At 54.6% G+C, this 18,442-nt stretch overlaps 2 protein-coding genes across 2 annotated transcripts in view; both read right to left on the bottom strand.

Annotated features, from left to right (window-relative positions):
* Nucleotides 1-2,539: 2,539 nt before the first annotated feature.
* ATP6V0E2 (ATPase H+ transporting V0 subunit e2) lies at nt 2,540-6,276 on the bottom strand. The gene is made up of 4 exons (XM_061166036.1): nt 6,023-6,276; nt 4,535-4,582; nt 3,052-3,166; nt 2,540-2,694 (listed from the first exon to the last, which is right to left on the bottom strand). The coding sequence occupies exons 1-3, from the start codon at nt 6,202-6,204 to the stop codon at nt 3,073-3,075; spliced, it is 324 nt and encodes a 107-aa protein (XP_061022019.1). The 5' UTR covers nt 6,205-6,276; the 3' UTR covers nt 2,540-2,694; nt 3,052-3,072.
* Nucleotides 6,277-6,350: 74 nt separating this feature from the next.
* ZNF862 (zinc finger protein 862) overlaps nt 6,351-18,442 on the bottom strand; it is a 33,860-nt gene continuing 21,768 nt past the window's right edge. The window contains exons 7-9 of the mRNA XM_061166572.1: nt 14,141-14,245; nt 10,966-13,080; nt 6,351-9,352 (exon numbers count right to left, since the gene is read on the bottom strand). Coding sequence (XP_061022555.1) covers nt 9,165-9,352; nt 10,966-13,080; nt 14,141-14,245 — 2,408 coding nt within the window. The 3' untranslated portion in view covers nt 6,351-9,164. The remainder of the gene's footprint in view (nt 9,353-10,965; nt 13,081-14,140; nt 14,246-18,442) is intronic.

Genomic DNA, 18,442 nt, shown 5'->3' with positions numbered 1-18,442 from the left:
CAACCTCGTGACTTTTCACTCCCGGCTCTGCTTGGGCCCTGTCCACCCCTCCCCTCTGCCTTCACCTTCCCGCCAAAATGCCCAGACCCCGCAGCATTCTCATTTCCCTGTCAGTTGTTACAGAATAAAACGTGGTTTCAGGGCTTTAACTGATGTCTGATGGTGTTTATTTCTGACAAAACCTGCTCGCCCCGTGGTCCCCCCTCCTCCCTGCACTGAGGTGGGGTGAGAGCTTTGAGGGCAGCAGCATCCACACACAGTGGGCACAGACCCCGGGAGAGCATCCCAAGCTCTCTCTCCTTGAATGGGGGCAAAGGCAGAAAGGGAGGGAGGGGTGGGAAGGCGGCCTGTTGGGAGGGGTCTGCCAGCCCTGGGCTGCAGAGACTCCTCAGAGTGGGGTGGTGGGGGCAGTGGACAGGGGGCTCTCCTGGACAGAGGCTGCCGCCCAGTTGTTCAGCGAGAACTCAGGGACAGACACACACACCATCCTCCTGATCTCCAAACCCAAGCAGCCAACCATTTGCTGGGCATCTCCACAGGGAGACCGGGCTCACCAGGACACACAGAACGCCCCAGGTCATCGCTTCTCTGTGGCCTGTTGCTGACAGGTTCCAGCCGCCAGTTCCTGGGCACCCCTTCATCCACTGCTCACGGCAGGGTCCGCCCTGCCTCACCCTCCTCCCACAGGCCTCGCTGGGTCCCTTGAGCTTCTAACTAGCCCTTCACCCATCCATGGGGCTCCATCCTCCCCACCACTCTCATCTAGGGCTCATTATAGCCCGAGCAGAGATCATCCTAGGAGCCGAGCAGGGTCACATCCCACGCCCCCCACCCTTTCATGGCTCCACATTCACTTTGGATGCATCCAGGCTTCTCGCTCCTCCCAGTCCCTCCTCCACGCACCCCACCCCTAGCTTCCCAGCTGCTCCTCCCGGGAGCTCCCCTCTGCTCATTCCATCCGCTCACTCCATCAACCGTGGACGTTTAGGAACACTTAGGAAGGAGGCAGGCCATGCTTTGCAAGTTAGGGACTGGCTTTATTGCAGAGCCCCAGGGGCCGTGCACTCTCTGTAATCACAGCGGGGAGGTGGGCAAAGTTCCACTTGAATGAGTCCTCCGCATTCCTCCTCCTGCCAGGCCTGGTTCTGGGCAGAATCTGGAAGCCGCACTCGCTCTCAGGTCTCAGGAAAACGTAGGCCTTCGTGTCCACACTCCAGGGCTGCAGGTCCACGCAGCTGCCACTCCCCTTTCCTGCCCCTCAAATCCACCCACCGAGGACACGGGAAGCAGGTGGGCAGGGGTGCGGCAGGCAGCAGACGTGGCCTCAGCCAGGACTTTGCCCTCAGACAGGAATTTCCCCACCTTTCACTCATTACTCACTAGACATGGCCACGAGACTCAGCGCCCCCACTCCAAGGGGGCCGCAGAGGTCAGCACAGGAAGGGAGCAGGAAAGAGGCTGGAGCAACATCAAAGGCAGGCCCCCATCTGAGCAACAGGCCGAGCCTCGAACCAAGAAACCCAGGGCAGAAGTGCCACACTCCGCCACTGCGCCAAACATGATGCCCGCTGAACAGAATGCCAATCAAATAAGTAGTCAATAAAGACAAGAGACTGGCTTCCCCCTCCCTGGGGAGGCAACATGGCAGAGTGGAGTCAGGGGACTTGAATCAGCTCTGGGACTGCCAGGTCTCTGCCCCAACTCTGCTAGGGGAAGTGAGGGCATGGGCTGGGGCCCCAGGCCCCAATGGTCCAATGCCCGCAAGCTCTGACTCTGGTCTTCACCAGGCCAGGGGCTCCCCAGCCCACACCCACAGACAGTACTCAGGGCCCACCGCGCCACCCACACCTCACTCACACCTGTCTGTCTTCGCCCTCCCTCCGTCCAAAGGACCTAAGTGCAGCTTCGAGGGGCTCAGAAATCCTCCCCTCATGGGGAGTCTAGGCCTGGGGTGGGGTGTGGAGCTGCTTCAGGCTGAGCCCCTGGGAAGGGAGGGAGCCCAATCCTGGACAGGGAGGCCCAGGTCGGGCAGGAAGCGGGAGAGAGGATATTCGGAGAAGATACTACTTCCCGAGCCCCTTTGGGTGACTCAGACGATAAAGGAGTCTCAACATACAGCTTTTCAATCTTGATCCAAATTACTATGGCGCTTTTTGTGTGTGAATGTTTGTCGGTTATGTCAGCGTTTCCAGAAATTTCACATCAAAGCGCGTCAGAAAATTAAAGGAGAACTCCCAGGAGGGGCCTTCGCCACGGCCCCTCTCGCAGGTGACCCTCACGCGGGCAGACGCTCCGGGGTCACTGAGTCGGGCGGGGCAGGGCCCGGCCACCTCCCCGGGGCTTCCTCTTCAGCCTCGGAGCTTCTTGGCTCCAAGCCCTCCTCCCCCGGACGCCGCGGCCGGCCCTGGCCTCCCCCTTGTCGTACAAGGCAGCCCCCACCCTCGTCAGCTCCCGGCCAGGATCTACGCGGGGAGGAGCGGGCAGAGGGAACCTGAGGGCTGGACACCTCCCGCTCTGGCTGGCTCTGAGCTCGGCCTTCCTGAGCTGGGGAAGGCGGGACTTTCCAGAACCCGGCAGGTCTTGGGGGAGGGGGCCCAGAGGGACCGGACACAGCTGGGGGGGCGGAGGGGGGCGACGGTGACAAAAGGGTCATCAGGGACAGTGGAGCCACGGTCATCCGGACAGCTGGGGCACCTGAAAGCACATCACGCGGCAGGGTCACGGCCTCGCGGTGGAGACCCCGCCCCCAGCCCCGCCCTGGGGAGCCCCGGCTCACCGTGACCCCTGAGCCCGCCCTCCCAACAGGTTCCTCTGCCTCCTGGGGGCGGGGTCTGCAAACCCACCAGCGAGGCTGGGCCCACGTGCTCCCCCCAGGACCCTAATCTTCTGTCTGTGCGGTGCAGCACAGCGTGGGGGAACCAGGGCGGGGGCGTGGAGCCTGTGCTCAGGGGATTGTTCTTCTTAATAAATGAACACCTGCGTCCACACGCAAAGTCCTGCAACCCTGCCTGACCTCGTCCTCCCCATCCCTGCCCACCCGCCCGGCAGTACCTGGGGCCACGGAGGCGATGGTCACTCCCACAGGAAGCGCACGTACCAGATGGTCTCATTCTTCAGCTGGGGCCCAAACAGGGGGTTCAGCTGGGCCAAGATGGCGATGAGCCAGCTGCCAGGGACAGCACAGTGCGGGTGAGCCCGGGGCACCAGGAACCCTGCCGTGCACCACGCCATGACCCCCCCAGAGCATGGAGGGTCTGAGTTCCAGCGGGAAGGGTCCCTCGGAGACATCCACACTGCAGCCAGCTCAGTCTGGGCGCGTGGATTTGGGTTTGGTTTGACTTGTTGTTTTGTAGATTTATAAGATCCCTGTGTTGGGGCTGGACTCGAGGGGATTAGAGAAGAGGTAAGACGGCCCCCAGGGGCACAGAGGGAAGCCATTCTGACTTAAGATGGCTTAACTGCCTGGAGAATCCCATGGACAGAGGAGCCTGGCGGTCTTCAGTCCATGGGGCTGCAAGAGTCGGACACAACTGAGCGACTAAACCGCCACCACCAACTGCTCCTGAGAGAGGCCTCCCTCAAAACCTGAGCCTGGATTTATTCCTCCGTTTGGCAGCCAGGGAGATTTAAACATGGAGCAGGCTGACATAGGAGGAGTGGGGAGCTATGGCGGGGTGTCGCTTTTGTAAAAGGGGAGGGGCTACCATGAAAGGCACTTATAGAAAGAGAACACCTAGACCCTAAGGACCTGGAAATTGACTCCCTCACATGGTCCAGGCACTCGCATCTCTTGGTATGTGTTCTGTATTCCAGGACTTGGAATATAGAACAGTATTCTATACTTACTTACTTTTCCAAGTTTGAAGACCACTCATCCAGTGGTTCTAAATGGTCAGCATCAAAGCACCCAGGGGCATGCATTAAAAATGCAGATTCCTGGCGGGACTTCCCTGGTGGTCCAGTGGTTAAGAATCTGCCTTCCAATGCTAGGGATGTGAGTTCAGTCCCTGGTTGGGGAACTAAGATCCCACATGTGGGGCAACTAAGCCCCTCATACCACAACGAAAGACCCTGTGTGCTGCAACTAAGACCTGATGCAGACAAATAAATAAATTAAAAAAAAAAAAAAAGCAGATTCCCACGTGCAGACTGTGAGAACTGTGATGTAGTGAGTCCAAGGTGGAACCCTGAAGCTTGTGTTTTAACAAATCTCTCCAGGGGATTCTGTGCCCATCGGGAACAACAGGCACCAAGCGGGCCCCACTCACTCGTGTCACAGATGAGACACCGCAGCCCATGGACATGGCAGAGCTTGTCCAGATGACACATTCAGAACCAGAGCCCAGAGTTCATAACTCCAGCCCGTTGCTCTCTTTGTCACTCCAAATCCCTCCTCTTCTGCGGTTTACAGACTCAGCCTTTCAAGAGCTGAATGTGTCAGTACTAGGGCAGAGGTGAGAGCAGGGCTGGGAGATGAGGAAAGAAGGGAGGACAAGGGCCCCCGCGGACTAGGAGTTGGGAGAGCAGTACTTACAAGAGGTAACAGCAGACAGCGGTGGCCACCAGCATGGTGATGATCACTCTGCAACGGAAGAGGATGTGAGGTCAGGATGGATGGAAGCAGCACCCTCAGAAGGCCTGGCCAAGGCCAGAGAAAGAGCTCCTGGTGCCAACCCCTTTCCCTCTGGCCTTCTTGATGCCCCCCTGAACACAAGAAGGCTGAGATCTACTTGGATAAGAATTGCTAAATGGAAAAGAAAAACTCCAAGTGTCACCTCTTGGGGAGGTCAACCTCGACCACATCCAGCTTACATTATGAATCTTTCCCTTCACCTGTCTCCTTCTCCATCACCCACTGTTTCTCCATCTTAGATCAGTCGTGTTGGAGAGAGACACTGCACACAGCTGCACTTGCAGCCACCCACCATGGAGTGGTCTCTGGGATCCAAAATTCACTGGGCAAAGGGAAGGAAGGCAGAGACCAGAAGACAGAGCAAGAGGCAAGGAGAACAAGGGTCATCTCTGAGGCAGAGTGAGCAGTTACACTGAGAATAGGGACTGGTTGCCTTGAGTCCATGCCAAGACTGGAGACAGAGGCTTTAAATGCAGCAGGAGAGACTTCAGTTAGAAGAAAAAACTCACCAAAGTGTGTAGGGGAGTTGAGGGACTAAAACAGTTTACAAGGTGAGGCCATGGGACCTCGGCCCTGAGAATCTTGAAAAACAGAGGCAACACCCATATGCAGCCTTCAGCTGAAGCTAGCCCTAACCCAAACCAGGTCCTATGACCTCTGCTCTAAAGCACTTGAGGTTGGTGCCAGAGACACCAGCACCTGATCCATTCTCTCAGCATTACCAAGCACCATAGGCCAGTCCCAAGCTGGCCACTGGGGTCTACAGTGGTGAAAAGACAGTCTTCCACCTTGAGGAACTTGTCATCAAAGGGTGTGGGCCCATCACTGCTGAAAAGACTATGAAGCAGAAACCGGTGAGAAGTGCAACAGGTACAGAAACCTGCTGGGGTCCCCCAAGAAATAATGACCCTGGCTGAAAATTATTCCATCCAGGATGTGCCATGCACTAAGTTTTGTATACATTATTTTGTGTAATCCTCAGAGCAGCCTTAAAAGGCAGGAGTCATCATCGCCCCCAGTGACCCAATAAGAAAGTGAGGCTTGAAGGGGTGACGGACACTCAAGGTCACAGCTGGGCAGGAGGGGACAAGCTGCATCAGTGGCTCGCCACAGACTTTACCCCCTACCCCGCCCCGCAGGGCGCGGGGGGCAGGGGGCGGCGCGGGCGTAGCTGTCTCCTCCTTTCTACAGCACGACCTTCTCTGCCCTTTGGCCCCGACGGCCCGCCGGTTCCCGGTTGTACGCGGCCTAGCGCGGCCCCGGGAGGAGGACTGGGGCGCCGCGCGCCGGGACCGGTCCTCGCTGCACAGCTGCCGCCTCGCGCCGGAGGAGGGGTGGGCCCAGGCGCAGAAGGGTCCCGGGGTAGGCTGGGCCGCGCGCGATCCTTACCCGCGGTTGGGTCCTTTGGGCACGAACCAGGGCCCGGCGATGCCGATGAGGCCCCAGAACGTGGTGAAGATGACGACCGGGAGGGCGAAGGAGTGCGCCGTCATGGCCAGGCGCGGGATGCGGGTCAGAGCTGCGGATGCTCCGCTGGGTACCTGTCGCGGCGGGCAGGGGCCGCCGAGCATGCGCAGCAGGACCCGCCGTCCCGGGGGCTAGCGTTCGGCCGCCCGGCTCGCGCATGCGCAGCAGCTCGACACTCCGGGGCGAAGGCAGACTTTGACTTGACCCGCCCCGCCGGTTTCCTACAGGATTTACGGGACAGAGGCATATATGGGCGAAAGCTCTGCTTTATTCAGATAGCAAAAGGTTGAGAATCGAACATGGTTTTCTTAAACCGTATTTTGCACATCTTTGAAACCAGAGAAGACCTCGGCAGACTCCTGGATGGAGGGAACAGGCCCATCATCACCGGGTCCTTAGGTACTTAGCACCCTAGGAACTGAACCTGGGTTTGAGGGAAGCAAAAGGTCTGGAGGAGTAACCCTTCTCCGTGTCTGGCTAGGGAGGGGGCGGGATCCCTGCCTCCTGCCTGGTCTCTATGGCTATTGAACTCACGTTGTCGGTTACACTGCTGGTCACTGAGCTTGTCAGCCCTTTGGGCATCGCAGTGGAGACCACAGGTGGGGAACGAGGGTGGAAGCAGGGGTAGGACTCTGGCCAAAGGCAGAGAGCTCGCTCCTCCCATTCCCAGCGGCCTTCAGCTTGTTTTCTCCAGGCAAAAGTCAGCAGGCTCTCCAACAGTGGGGTCTCCAGGCCCTGGGGTCTGAAAGGCTGCCAGACTCTTGAAACAAATGCAGAGGCCAGCCTGGGCAAGGGGGAGTCTCACCATGCTTCGGCCCTGCAGTCCTGCACAAAATGGTCAGCGTCCTCTCTTCCATGAGCTACCAACAGAGGGGAGCCAGAGCACGGCTGTGCTCCTTGAGGAACCGGGCAGTGTAAACCCCCATGATAAACAGCATTTTCAGTAGCCCCCTGCTCAAGGAGCCCAAGTTTCTCACAGCTGGCACTGGAGGCTTTCTCAGAGCACAGGTGTGGAGGGGCAGGGGCATCTCTGGCGGGCCTCCGCCTCACATGGGGTTTGTGCAGTGGTGCTCACGCACAGTGGTGCTCGCAGGACTAATCTCTTGCTCTGAGGAGTCTTAAAGGATGATAGGTGCCATGGGGAGGATGCTGCTGGAACGTCACTCAGTGGGAATCCCGACGGGTTAGGTGGGAGCTATAAAACTCCCACTTGAAAGGGCCCTTCTCTCTTCCATCCCACCAATTCATACCCTCAGCAACTGGCCGAGGGCGTACTCCTCCACTCCCTGTAGAGGCCCATGTGAATGGGGCGGGAGGTCTGAGCTCCATCTTGGCTGCGTGGACAGTAACATGGCCAGAGCTCCAAAGGCCCACGGTACAGTGCTGGAAGGGAGACAGTGCCACAGGTTAAAAGGCAGGAAGTGAGAACAGAATTCTTGGCTCAAAGCTGAAGGAAACAGGAAAGTGATCGCGGTAAGGCAGAGTCAGGAACATTGGTTCTGCCCACGAGGCACTCGGTACCATCAGCTGCTCTCAGCACCCTTCCAGGGTCTGCTCGAGGGTCAGACTGCTTGGGCCTGAAGCACAGAGCAGGAACCCCACCTGGGGCCCGGCAGCAAGCCAGGACGGAGCACTACTTCCTGCTCATCTAAAGCCAGAGAAAGGCAGAAGCCTTCCATCCCAGCTCCCCTGGTTTCCCACCTGTGGGAAGGAAGGCAGGAGGCGGACACCACATCATCCTCGGCTAGACAAGCAGCCTAGGCCTCCCCAGGGCAGCTGCCCTGGAAGGAAACATGCCTTAGTTCCGGGTGGAAGGGGAGATGGCGAGAGGCAAGGGGAACCGAATCGTGTGGGGCACCCTCTGTGCCACCGGAGTGGTCTTCTCAGGCTTGAGTGAGCCCACGATGTTCCTAGGGGGGCTGCAGGAAAGTCCCGGGGACCTGATCAGGTGGGTTTGCATTGAAACATTTAAACCAACACCCCTACTGATTCCCAGACCGGTCCCCAGAGCACCTCTGGAAAGAATGGGCTAGACCATTATGCTGAGGGCACCTCCTCCCACAATAAGGACGTCAGTGGCAAAGGAGAGGGACAAGAGCTGATGACAGCCAAGTCCACCCTGACTCCCGAGGCCCATCTCTGCCCGCAGAGGAGCTGTCAGCCAGCAGTCCCGCGGCAGCCGGGCACTAACAGACACTTGGCTTCTCTGCTGCCATTTCACAGAGAAGCACTCGAAGGCACAGGAGACAGGAAGGGGGCCATCATGGTTGACCCACTGCCTGCAGCAGAGCTGGGGCTGGATCCCAAGCCCCCCAAGTGCAAACTCGTCCTTACGCTCTGCTCCACAGAAATCCAGGGCTCGGCATGACCCAGGGGCTGGACTGGTGGGAAGCGCTGGGCCCCTCCAGGGAGCCACTCCTCCCGTCCAGGAGCTGTTGGCTGCTCAGGGTGCAGGGGTTCTGCTTGCTGCATCCTAGAGGCAGGCCCCGCGACGAGGCAGAGACAGCCTCTGAGGGGAGTCTCCTGTGTGAGGTCAAGGCTTCCCTGCTTCTGCTGCACAGTCAGGGGGACACAGCCCGGAGCCAGGCCGGCCCCAGTCCTGCTCACCCTCTGCCCTCACCTCGTGCCTCCCCACCCATTCACTGTGTGCGGCCCCCTGGATGCTCCCCAACTACCCAGGGGCTGGAGTGCTCCTTCAAGCCCCTTCCCCCAGCTGTCATTCCCACTTCAGAAAAGTCCTCTTGCCACCAGAAGCTGGGGATTTCATGATGGGATTACATGCTGAAGCACCTTGAAAGTGAGCTTGAGATAGAACGTGTCCACATATTTAAGTGCTGGGAGGTCCCCTGGGCCCGGAGAAGGGCCCCAGGAAACAGGCCATGGCTTCCTGAACCCCTGCCTCCATGAGGTGTGGCTTTAACTGCCTTGTCACTGCCCGCCTCCCAGTGCTTAGAGTCCCACCCAACGAAGACTCAGCAGCCTCGAATCCCAAGGCCTGTCACCACGTTCACGGGGCCAGGGCAGCAAGGGGGCTCCAAGGAATGAACCCCTTGGAGTCCTGCTCCTACAGGAGCGCTTTGGCAGGACAGCCCGGGGCCTCCTGGCCAGGGAGGGGACACGGGAGCCTCTCAGGAGGCTCTAGGACGCAGGCCATCAGGACGTCCACCGGTTCCCTGCAGGATGGGCCGGGCGGCTTCTGGGCGGCGGGCTCCTCCGTGCAGAACATACCAGTCTTCTTCCTGAGTCCCGCCCCTCGTGTGGGAGGAAAGAGAAGGCACAGTGAGCCAGAGAGAACAGGTCAGGTGATAATTCATCCCCCCACATCCAGCTGCGCCTGAGGGAGGCTAGGTGCATAACCCCTGGCAGAACAGACCGGAGGCGGACGAGGACTGCTCTCCGGGGCTCGAGCAAATCCCACTCTGTGGACTCTTCCACCCGAGGGCCGCGGAGCTCATGGGGCGATTCTGCCCCCCGAGGACCCTGGGCAGAGTCTGGAAGGGAGATGTTTCCAATTGCTACAACCAGGAAGGTGCTGTTGGGAACCAGCGGGTGTGTGGTGAGCAAGGCCAGAGTTGGCCGAGCGCAGGATAGGCCCCCACAACGAAGAACTCTCTGGCCCCAAATGTCCACAGTGCTGAGGCTGAGAAACTGCCTGGGGAGGAAGGCTTTGTTATATAAAATCTGGCTGCGTTCTCTGTTTGCTTCAGAGGTACAGTCCCATCGCCCTGTGATTACAACCTGCAGAAGGGCATGGCCGAAGGCATCTTCTCCTCCACCCCCAGGGGCCAGGCTCAAAGAGTAACTCCTTCAACAGATGCTGGGTGAAGGACCCTACCTCAGAATCACCCTCTTTCCTTCTCTCCACTTCTACCACCCACCTCCCTGCACCCACGGCCCAGCTGCAGGCCCAGGGCCACCCTGCTTCCCACGGAGCCTCTGTCGACCCTGAGGCCAGTCTACTGCAGACAACCGCGGACCCCGAGACAGCATGAGAGTGGGAACAACAGGACGGAGACCCGTGCACAGCCTGGAGAAGCTCTGTTCTCTGCTCAGTGACTGCTTCAAGAGAGGAAAGTTTCTTAAGACTTTCAGTAACTCGGCCTCCAGGATAATGTCACTTCCCCTCAAACCTAGTCCTGGCCCAGCCCTCCAGGCGAGTTGAGAGGCTCTCCTCATGGACCCCTGCCCTGCCTGACACTCCTAACCTTCTCCTCCACGCAGCACGGTCCTCACGGCCCCTCTGAGCTGCACTGACCTCTTCCTGCTGCAAACAGGGTCCCCACAGCCCAGGACAAGGTCGTGCCCCTGCCCTCACTCGTCCAGTCCTCGAGTTATTCCTGGTCATAATCTGAGCCTTTAAAGAACACCATGGGCACTACTCACCAGACACTGTTCTAAGCGCTTTTGTTGTTGTTCAGTCACCAAGTTGTATACGACTCTTCACAACCCTGTGGACTGCAGCACGCTAGGCTTCCCTGTCCCTTACCATCTCCCAGAGTTATTAATTCACTTTAAAGATGAAAAACCAAAGTACAGAGATTAAGTTGCCCGAGGTCACGTGCTAGTTAGCAGCAGGACTAGAACTTGAACCTGGGCAGCCTCGCTCTGGAACTTCCCGCTCTAAGCACTGGGCCCTGCGGCCTGCAGTGTGGGCGCCCAGCCTGTCGAGCTGAATGAGAAAGGTGTCCTGTCCTGAGCACCCACCCGTCTAGCAAAGAGTTGAGCACATGACCCCTTAGAGCAAGCCTGTGGTGATGGCTGACTTGAGCGCACTCTACCAGGCTCTGAGCTCAGGGCGGGGCTGGGAAGCTGAGGTTCTGCTCTTTGACATCCCCGCATCTAGGAGCTCTGCCGTGCGTACTTACTTGCCTGGGAGCGGGGCGGCACTGGGGCACAGGTGTAGACGTGGCTGAACCGCCGGCCTGAGGAGGTCAGGTACCAGTGCTGGATGGCGGGCTGGGGGTTGTACTCTGTGACCGCCACACCATTCACGGCCGTCATCATGAGCATGTTGATCACCTCGTTGGAGAGCTTGGTCCTCTCGTCGGTCCTGATCCGGTTCATGGCACTGAATCCGCGCTCACAGCAGGAGGTGGAGACGGGCACGCAGACCACCAGGGCCATGAGCCGGCTGAGCAGGGGGAAGCGGTGGTGCTGGGCCAGCGCGTGCTCACACAGCATGGAGAACGGCAGGTTCTGGGCCACGGCCTTCAGGCCCAGCCACTCCTCCAGCAGCGCCTCCTCTCTGTATCCTGGGGGCAGTGAGAGCTCAAAATACCTGGCCAGGGCCAGGATGTCGTCATTCCCAAAACTGGCCAGGGCCACCCCGCTCGGCCAGGCCTTGGTGTCAAACACCGCCATGCTCCTGAGCTGCGGGGCACGGTCGGCGTCAAACCTCCGCTGGAGGTATTCGATCCCCGTCAGGACCACTCTCTCCCTGTCTGCCTGGAACCGCTGTTCTGCCGTCTCAGTCCTGTCCAGCACGATGCCATGGAGCCGCCCGTCCCTGAAGCGGGCATTGAACTCTTCCTCTTTGGGGCCTGCCCGGTGGCGGAGGGTCTCCAATAACACGTAGGCCCGCCCCAGCGTGGCGTTCACCTCGGTGATCAGCACTGTCTCCTTCTGGCACACCTCGGACAGAGGCCGGTATATGCTCAGGAAGTCCAAGAGGAAGTGGCAGAACTTGAGGAAATGGAAGCCCTTCATCAGCTTCAGCACGCCCTGGGCCCTGTGCCCAACCTGGCCCCCCGCGTCCGCCACGCTCTGGAGATGCCTGGCCAGGGCGGGCCAGCTCAGGGTGAGTGCCTTCAGCGTGCGGCTTTCGCTGGTCACCCACCTGACTGCGTTCAGGTCCTTCAGGCGGACCATTTCCTGCTCCAGGGTAGCCGCGCCTTCCTGCAGCTCGTTCAGCCTCTTATTTGAGGACTGGTAGAACTTGAAGACGGTTCGGATGTGCCGGTCACACTTCTTGACCAGGTCGATGTCCCCGCAGGCGTCGACCACGGCCAGGGGGAGCCGGTGGGCCACGCAGTGCACCGGCAGAAGCCGGGGCAAGATCTCCTGCAGCTTCTCCACCAGGCCTCCCCCGCAGCGCAGCGGGGCGGAGCCGTCGGTTCCCAGGCCCACCACCCAGCCCGGCTTCCGGAAGGGGATGTCCAGCTCGTCCAGGGCCGAGATGATGGTCTCAAAGTACCCGTCCGCCGTCTCGCTGTGGAGGGGGGCCAGCGTGAGGTAGGACTCCTTCGTCTCCGTCCCCTTCAAGTAGCGGAGGTAGATGCCCACGCACGACTGGTCAGAGGCATCCGTGGTGCTGTCCAGCAGCACACTGACGCACGGGGAGTTGCGCACGTCCTCCAGGATCTCCCTCTTCAGAGTTTCAGAGATGTACTTGATGAACTGAGTGCAGGCGGTACGGTTTCGGTACTTGCCCAAAATCATGGTCCCCGTGCTCTGGAGGAGTTGCAGGATCTTCTCGAAGTCGTTCAGGGGCCTTGAGTGGTACGCGATTGAGTAGGCAGCGTGGAAAAAGTGCTCCATGTTGGCCATCAGGTCACTGGAGATCTCGGGGACCAGGGCGGCCTGCGGGACATCCTCCCTGACTTCCATGGTGTTGACACAGAGCTTGTGTGCTTTGCTGACTTCGTGGTACTTTAAAGTCTCCACTTTGAAAGGGCCCGTGTAACCGCGGACCAGCCGGGATGATCTGTCATGGAGACTAGGCCTTTCTTTGCAAGCTGAGCAGAAGAGCTTGGTCTCTTTGGGGTCGATCACTAACCATGGAAACTGCCCAAACCACGACCTTTGAATTGAGCGGGGTCTGTAAGTCCTCTTGATTTTCGCCTGTCCATCTGCTTCCACTCCACAAAGGTGGGGCCTGCAGTAGGAGGTACATGTTTCCACAGAAGGAACTGGAAGCCATGTGGACTCTACAGTCGAGGCCTGTGTGTGCGCGTCTCTAATGGCCACTGTCTTCTTTTTTCCTTTGGGGCAAATCAGACTGTGCTTGGTTTTGCTGCCCAGGACTCTGCAGCCCCCTATCAGCTAAGACAACCCAATTCAGTAAGTACCCCTTACGCAAAGCAGAGGAGATGGATGGGCTCCACCTTTCTAGAAATCAGAAAGTGAAAAGTGAAAGTTGCTCAGTCGCCCCTTACGCAAAGCAGAGGAGATGGATGGGCTCCACCTTTCTAGAAATCAGAAAGTGAAAAGTGAAAGTTGCTCAGTCGTGTTGGACTCTTTGTGACCGCATGGACTATACAGTCCATGGAATTCTCCAGGCCAGAATACTGGAGTGGGTAGCTGTTCCCTTCTCCAGGGGATCTTCCCAGGAGTGGCTTCTCTTGAAACCCTTTCCCATTATTTTCTCTGAAAGTCAGTCTGGCTCCCCACGGGTTATGTGCTAATCCTCATGGTTGCTTCAGCCAGCCGCCCCATCTACCCACACTGTTACCCTGGGATCATGTGACATCAGATGCTCATAAGCTTAATTAACCACCTTGGCTGTAGATGCTGTTGGATGGTCTTAATCCTCTTTCAAGGCACCATAAAGAAATGAGGGTAAACATCCATAAGTCTTATTAGCCTGAGAAACAAAGGGGGCACAGAGGTATACACAGTAGCTAGGGGCTAATAAGTTACTGATGGACATATGCAAAACTGCTGACTCCCACAGACCAGCAATGTTGTCGCTAAATGCCAGAGGAGCGGGGGGAGGGAGGCAAGGTGCATGGCCTGTGGGTCACATGGCTCCTCGTGACCAGTGTCCACCATGTATCTCCCCCATCAGCTCTACCACACCATCCCGGTTTCACTTCCACTCATCAAAGCTCCTTACTTTTCCCAAACAGTCCCAGTTGCTCAGACTGTTTTATGCTCTGAAGGCAGGGTTAGTTTCGTATTCATGTTATTCTACCCAGGGCCTAACAAAGGGCCCCGTGCACAGCAGATTCACGCGAGTGTGGCTGAGCTAACACTGTGTGACGTGCTGTAGCTGCCTGGCCCCTGGACAGACCCATCAGCGCTCGGCAGGTCAAGACCCACCTGGAGGACGGCCTTTCCCCCACTTTGGCCCGTGTGGGTCCTTGATCCAGGGTGCAGCTCTCCGCTCCAGTTTTGAGATCAGGTCTGGTTTGGCAGCAGCAGGCCCTGTTGCGGAGACAAAGAGTCACAGTGACGTCACGGCCCTGGACTACCAAGTCAAGCAACCCACTGGAAAGACCCAGGGAGGCCTCGGCTGTATTTCCTGATAAAATCTATTCAACTAGGGGCGCAATGAAAGCATACCTGTCTGGGGTGCTCACTGATTCTTAAAACCCAAAAAGGCAGCCAGATTAGGGGCATCCCTTAGCTCCATGGGCCAGACATGGAAGCCATGAGTCCACTAAACACATCTAGAGGGGAAAGGGTGAAAACAGGAAGAAATACAGAGGCCAAAAGTAAAGAAGACAGGGATGATAAAGTCACAGAAGAAGTGGGAGAGGGTCACCAACAAGTGTCCCATGCACATGCTTCTCAGCAACACCCATGGCTGGCCTTGGTGCAGGTGGCTACTCCACAGGGCACCTGAAAGGCCCCTAACGCTGTGTCTACACTGGCAATGGACCCTGAAATCCGACTCAAAGAGATTCATCTCTGTGGGTTAAGCACTGCCCTTTACTGGAAACATGAATATTCTTCAGGGATATGTGAAAAAAATTGCTTTCTTGATTTAAAATAAAATCCATTCATCCTTACTTACATGCTTTTTATGTATCAATGTGAATGGGTATATAAACTTTTTTTGGAAAGACATATGCAAGCAACTGGTAACTGTGGGCACTTCTATGGAGGGACTGAAGGACAAGGTAAAAGGGAGATTATTTTCACTATTTATCTTTGGATCATTGGGATATATTTATATGTTAGTGTGTGTGTGTGTGTGTGCACCCACATATTACTACTAATGAAAATATAATAAATTATTAATCTGTGGTAGACTGAACACATGTCCTTCTTCAAACATCTCTTAAATGAGGGCAAAGGAATAATAACAGTAAAAAGGAGCATAAGCCCAAGAGAAACACTGCACTAGAAATGTTAATACATCTTTAGAAGGAAAGGAGATGGAAGAACTAACAGCTGAACGCCAAACGCCAGCAGAGGGGGTAACAGGCAGAAAGAAGTAGGGCTGACCTCAGAGTCCCCACAAAAGCCAGGACCTGGAGGCACCAGGTGTGGCAGAAGGTGGCGGGCAAGAAGAGACCCGTTCAAGCCCAGGTCCTCTCACCCATTCCAGGAACCCGGAAAATACCACCACCCCGCCTCGAGGAGGAGAAGAGAGATTAGTCCACAGAAAAACTCAACCAGAAAGGTTCTAGGCCCTGGGTTGCTGGGGTGAGTGAAAGATGAAGGAGAGGCACTGCAATGCAAATAGATGAAGACAGCCTACAGACCAGAAGTTGTATTCCTGGGCTCCAGGAACACCAGCTCAGCCTACAGCTAAGCGGGAGACTGCAGGTTTTCTTTAGAGAAACAGAACTGCCCCTCCCCAGCCCCCTTCACAAAAATACCTACGGATCCAGACTCTGGCAGGTGTTTCAATGAAACATCCAGGTGCACATATGGTCACCCTACAGTGAATGTAACTAAGAGGGTAACAGGCAGGAAGGCCAGGGGTCTCCAAATGGAGGAAATAGGCTGCAAGTGTCAGACATTTCTTCTCTCTCCCTTAAGCGGCAGGAGGAAACAAACTACAAGGGTCAGATTTTTTTCCTTCTCTATACAAAATTAAAAGGAAGTCTCTCTTAAAATTCTGTGTTGCCATGACTACACCTGGTTCCACCTGAACTTAACTTTTCTCAAACTTTGAGCTAACCAATGTGTTTTTCTTATGGAAATATTTATCTTACGCTATGTTAATGAAACTATATATTTGCTTTGGAATTTGCCTTTCTTCAAAATGGCTCCACCTAAGACTAACTTTTTTTCTTTTCCCAAACCTTGGGCTGATTTCATATCAATTGTTTTATGGCTGGGGGCCATCCTATCTCAAAAATGCATTATTGTGGGAGAGGAGCCTGGTGAAACTCCCTCAGCCTTGAGGTGTCTCACTTATCTGATTAATAGCTTTCTAACAGACATGAAACAGCTTGCAAAAGACTAGCAGGTGGGCACTCTTTCTGCCCCCTTCTGATGTCTATGTCAGAAGCTTTCTCTATCTCTTTTATACTTTAATAAAACTTTATGACACAAAAGCTCTGAGCAATCAAGCCTTGTCACTGGCCCTGGACTGAATTCCTCTCCTCTGGAGGCTAAGAATCCAGCATCTTTCACAGCTTAGCAACAACCTTTCATAACCTACCCCTTGAGTCCCAGCCATGCACACAGAGATTCCAGTCAGTTTTTAAGGCTTTATTCTTAAATATGAATGAACCTAAAGATATTTATCCAAGACAAACTGTGAACATGAAACAAGAAGGAAAAAGAATGGAAGGAACTAGAGATAGAAGCAAAACAAAATTTCAACCCCTCCCCTAAAAAGGAGAATATTCCCACCAAGAAAAGTCATGATAGTTATCCATGAAAAGAGCAATAAAGACTCTGAGATTAAAAATATGATAGAATAAATTTTTAAAAATTAAATAGAATTAATTGTTAGAAAGTAAAATGGAGGAAATCTCTAGGAAAGTAAAACAAAAAATACAGAAGCAGAAAACAGGAGAAAAAGTAAAAAATAAAAAAAAACCAGGGACTCGATTTAGAAAGTCTAATATCTAACTAATAGGACTCGGAAGAAAGAAAAGAGAAAATAGGAAGGAAGAAATAATACAAAAATGTTTCCTCAAACTGGAAAGTGTGTTTCCACATGGAAGGGAGCCACCAGATACCTAGAACAAAAGATGAAAAAACATTTCTATCATTAAGCACTAAGTACTTCAAAACACTGGGATAGATCTTAAATCCTTTAAGAGTGGAAAAACAGGCTGTGATCAAAGATTTAGGAATAAAAATGTAATTAGACTTCTCAACAGGACCTGTAAAACCTAAAAGCAGTGCTTTCAAATGCTGAAGATAATCATCTCCAACCTGGAACTCTATACCCAAACCAAGTTATCAATTATGAGAGCAGAGTAAGGGCATTTTTAGATATACACTCTTTAAAATATTTCCTCCCATGAACCCTTTCTTAGAAAGTTACTGAAGGATGTGCTCCAACAAAATGAAGATGTAAACCTAAAAGAAACAATAGATCTGGGAAATAGGAGAGAGACAAAACAAAGTCCAAGGCCACAGATATGCAGCAGGCCTAAAGAATAACTAGCTTAGGCAGAGCAGAGGGATGGAAGACTCAGTGATAGACATCTCCAGAAAAAAAGTGAGATAAGTCACAGGATGTTCAATCATGTGGAAGAAACTCTTTGAGGAGTTGTATAATTCCATGGAGAACTTGAGAAGAAGTGGTGATAGCACAGAAAACTAACAAAATAAAAAATAAGAAAAAATTTCAATTCCTGGGGGTGAAAAAATCCTACAGCAGAGGAAACATCATCATATGTCACTTTGATGAAAAGTAAATAATACATAATCATTATTGGGCAAATAATTTACATTGAATTAACCAAAAAAGTATGATATACCTGTTCTGAGAGGATGGAAGGAAGAGAAGTGGGGGTCTGGGGGGATGTAAGAGGGCCATATCTTCATCCTCCACAGTAGGAATCAATAGATAATATCTAAAATCAGTAAATCAGGACTAGCAATAAACATATGCAACAGGATATTAAAGTGTGGTTCTGTTTGCCTGTTTTAAAGGCCCCTTCAAAATAGAAGCCAACTCTTTCCCCATTCCAAAGCTAGACCACCGAAGCCCGACTTGGAAAGAGTGGCTGAAACACTGGGCTGTAACCCAAAGCTTCGCTACTAAGAGGGAGTCAGAACACTGGACGTGAAGAGGTCAGGGAGTTGGATTTTTAGAGACATTTCTGGAAAGAGCTGTTAGGTGTACTGTGAGTCCCCCACACTACCATGGAGAAGGGTAGAGTGGAGTGGGCTTCTTTCCTCTGCCTAATAGGAATGACGTATGACCTGCAGTTCCTGGAGTTGTGGGACTACTCAGGAGCCCGGGCCTAGAAAAGACTAAAGGCATAAACTGACCCATGGGCCTAGCTGCACTGAGGCAGGTGGAATCTTAAGGTCCCTGACCAGGCATCGAACCTGCATCTGTTAAATTGGAAGGTGGATTCTTAACCACTGGACCACCAGTCCCCATCTCTGTGAATTTGACCATTCTAAGTACTTTTTCAGTTTATTGTAAATAGAATCCTAGTTTTTGCCATTTTTGTGACTGGTTTATCTCACCTAGCA

This window comes from Dama dama, chromosome 18 (genome assembly GCF_033118175.1).
Source record: "Dama dama isolate Ldn47 chromosome 18, ASM3311817v1, whole genome shotgun sequence".
Lineage (NCBI taxonomy): Eukaryota > Metazoa > Chordata > Mammalia > Artiodactyla > Cervidae > Dama > Dama dama.
The sequence above is the reverse complement of the archived record's forward strand: the minus strand, read 5'-3'. Positions and strand labels throughout refer to the sequence as shown.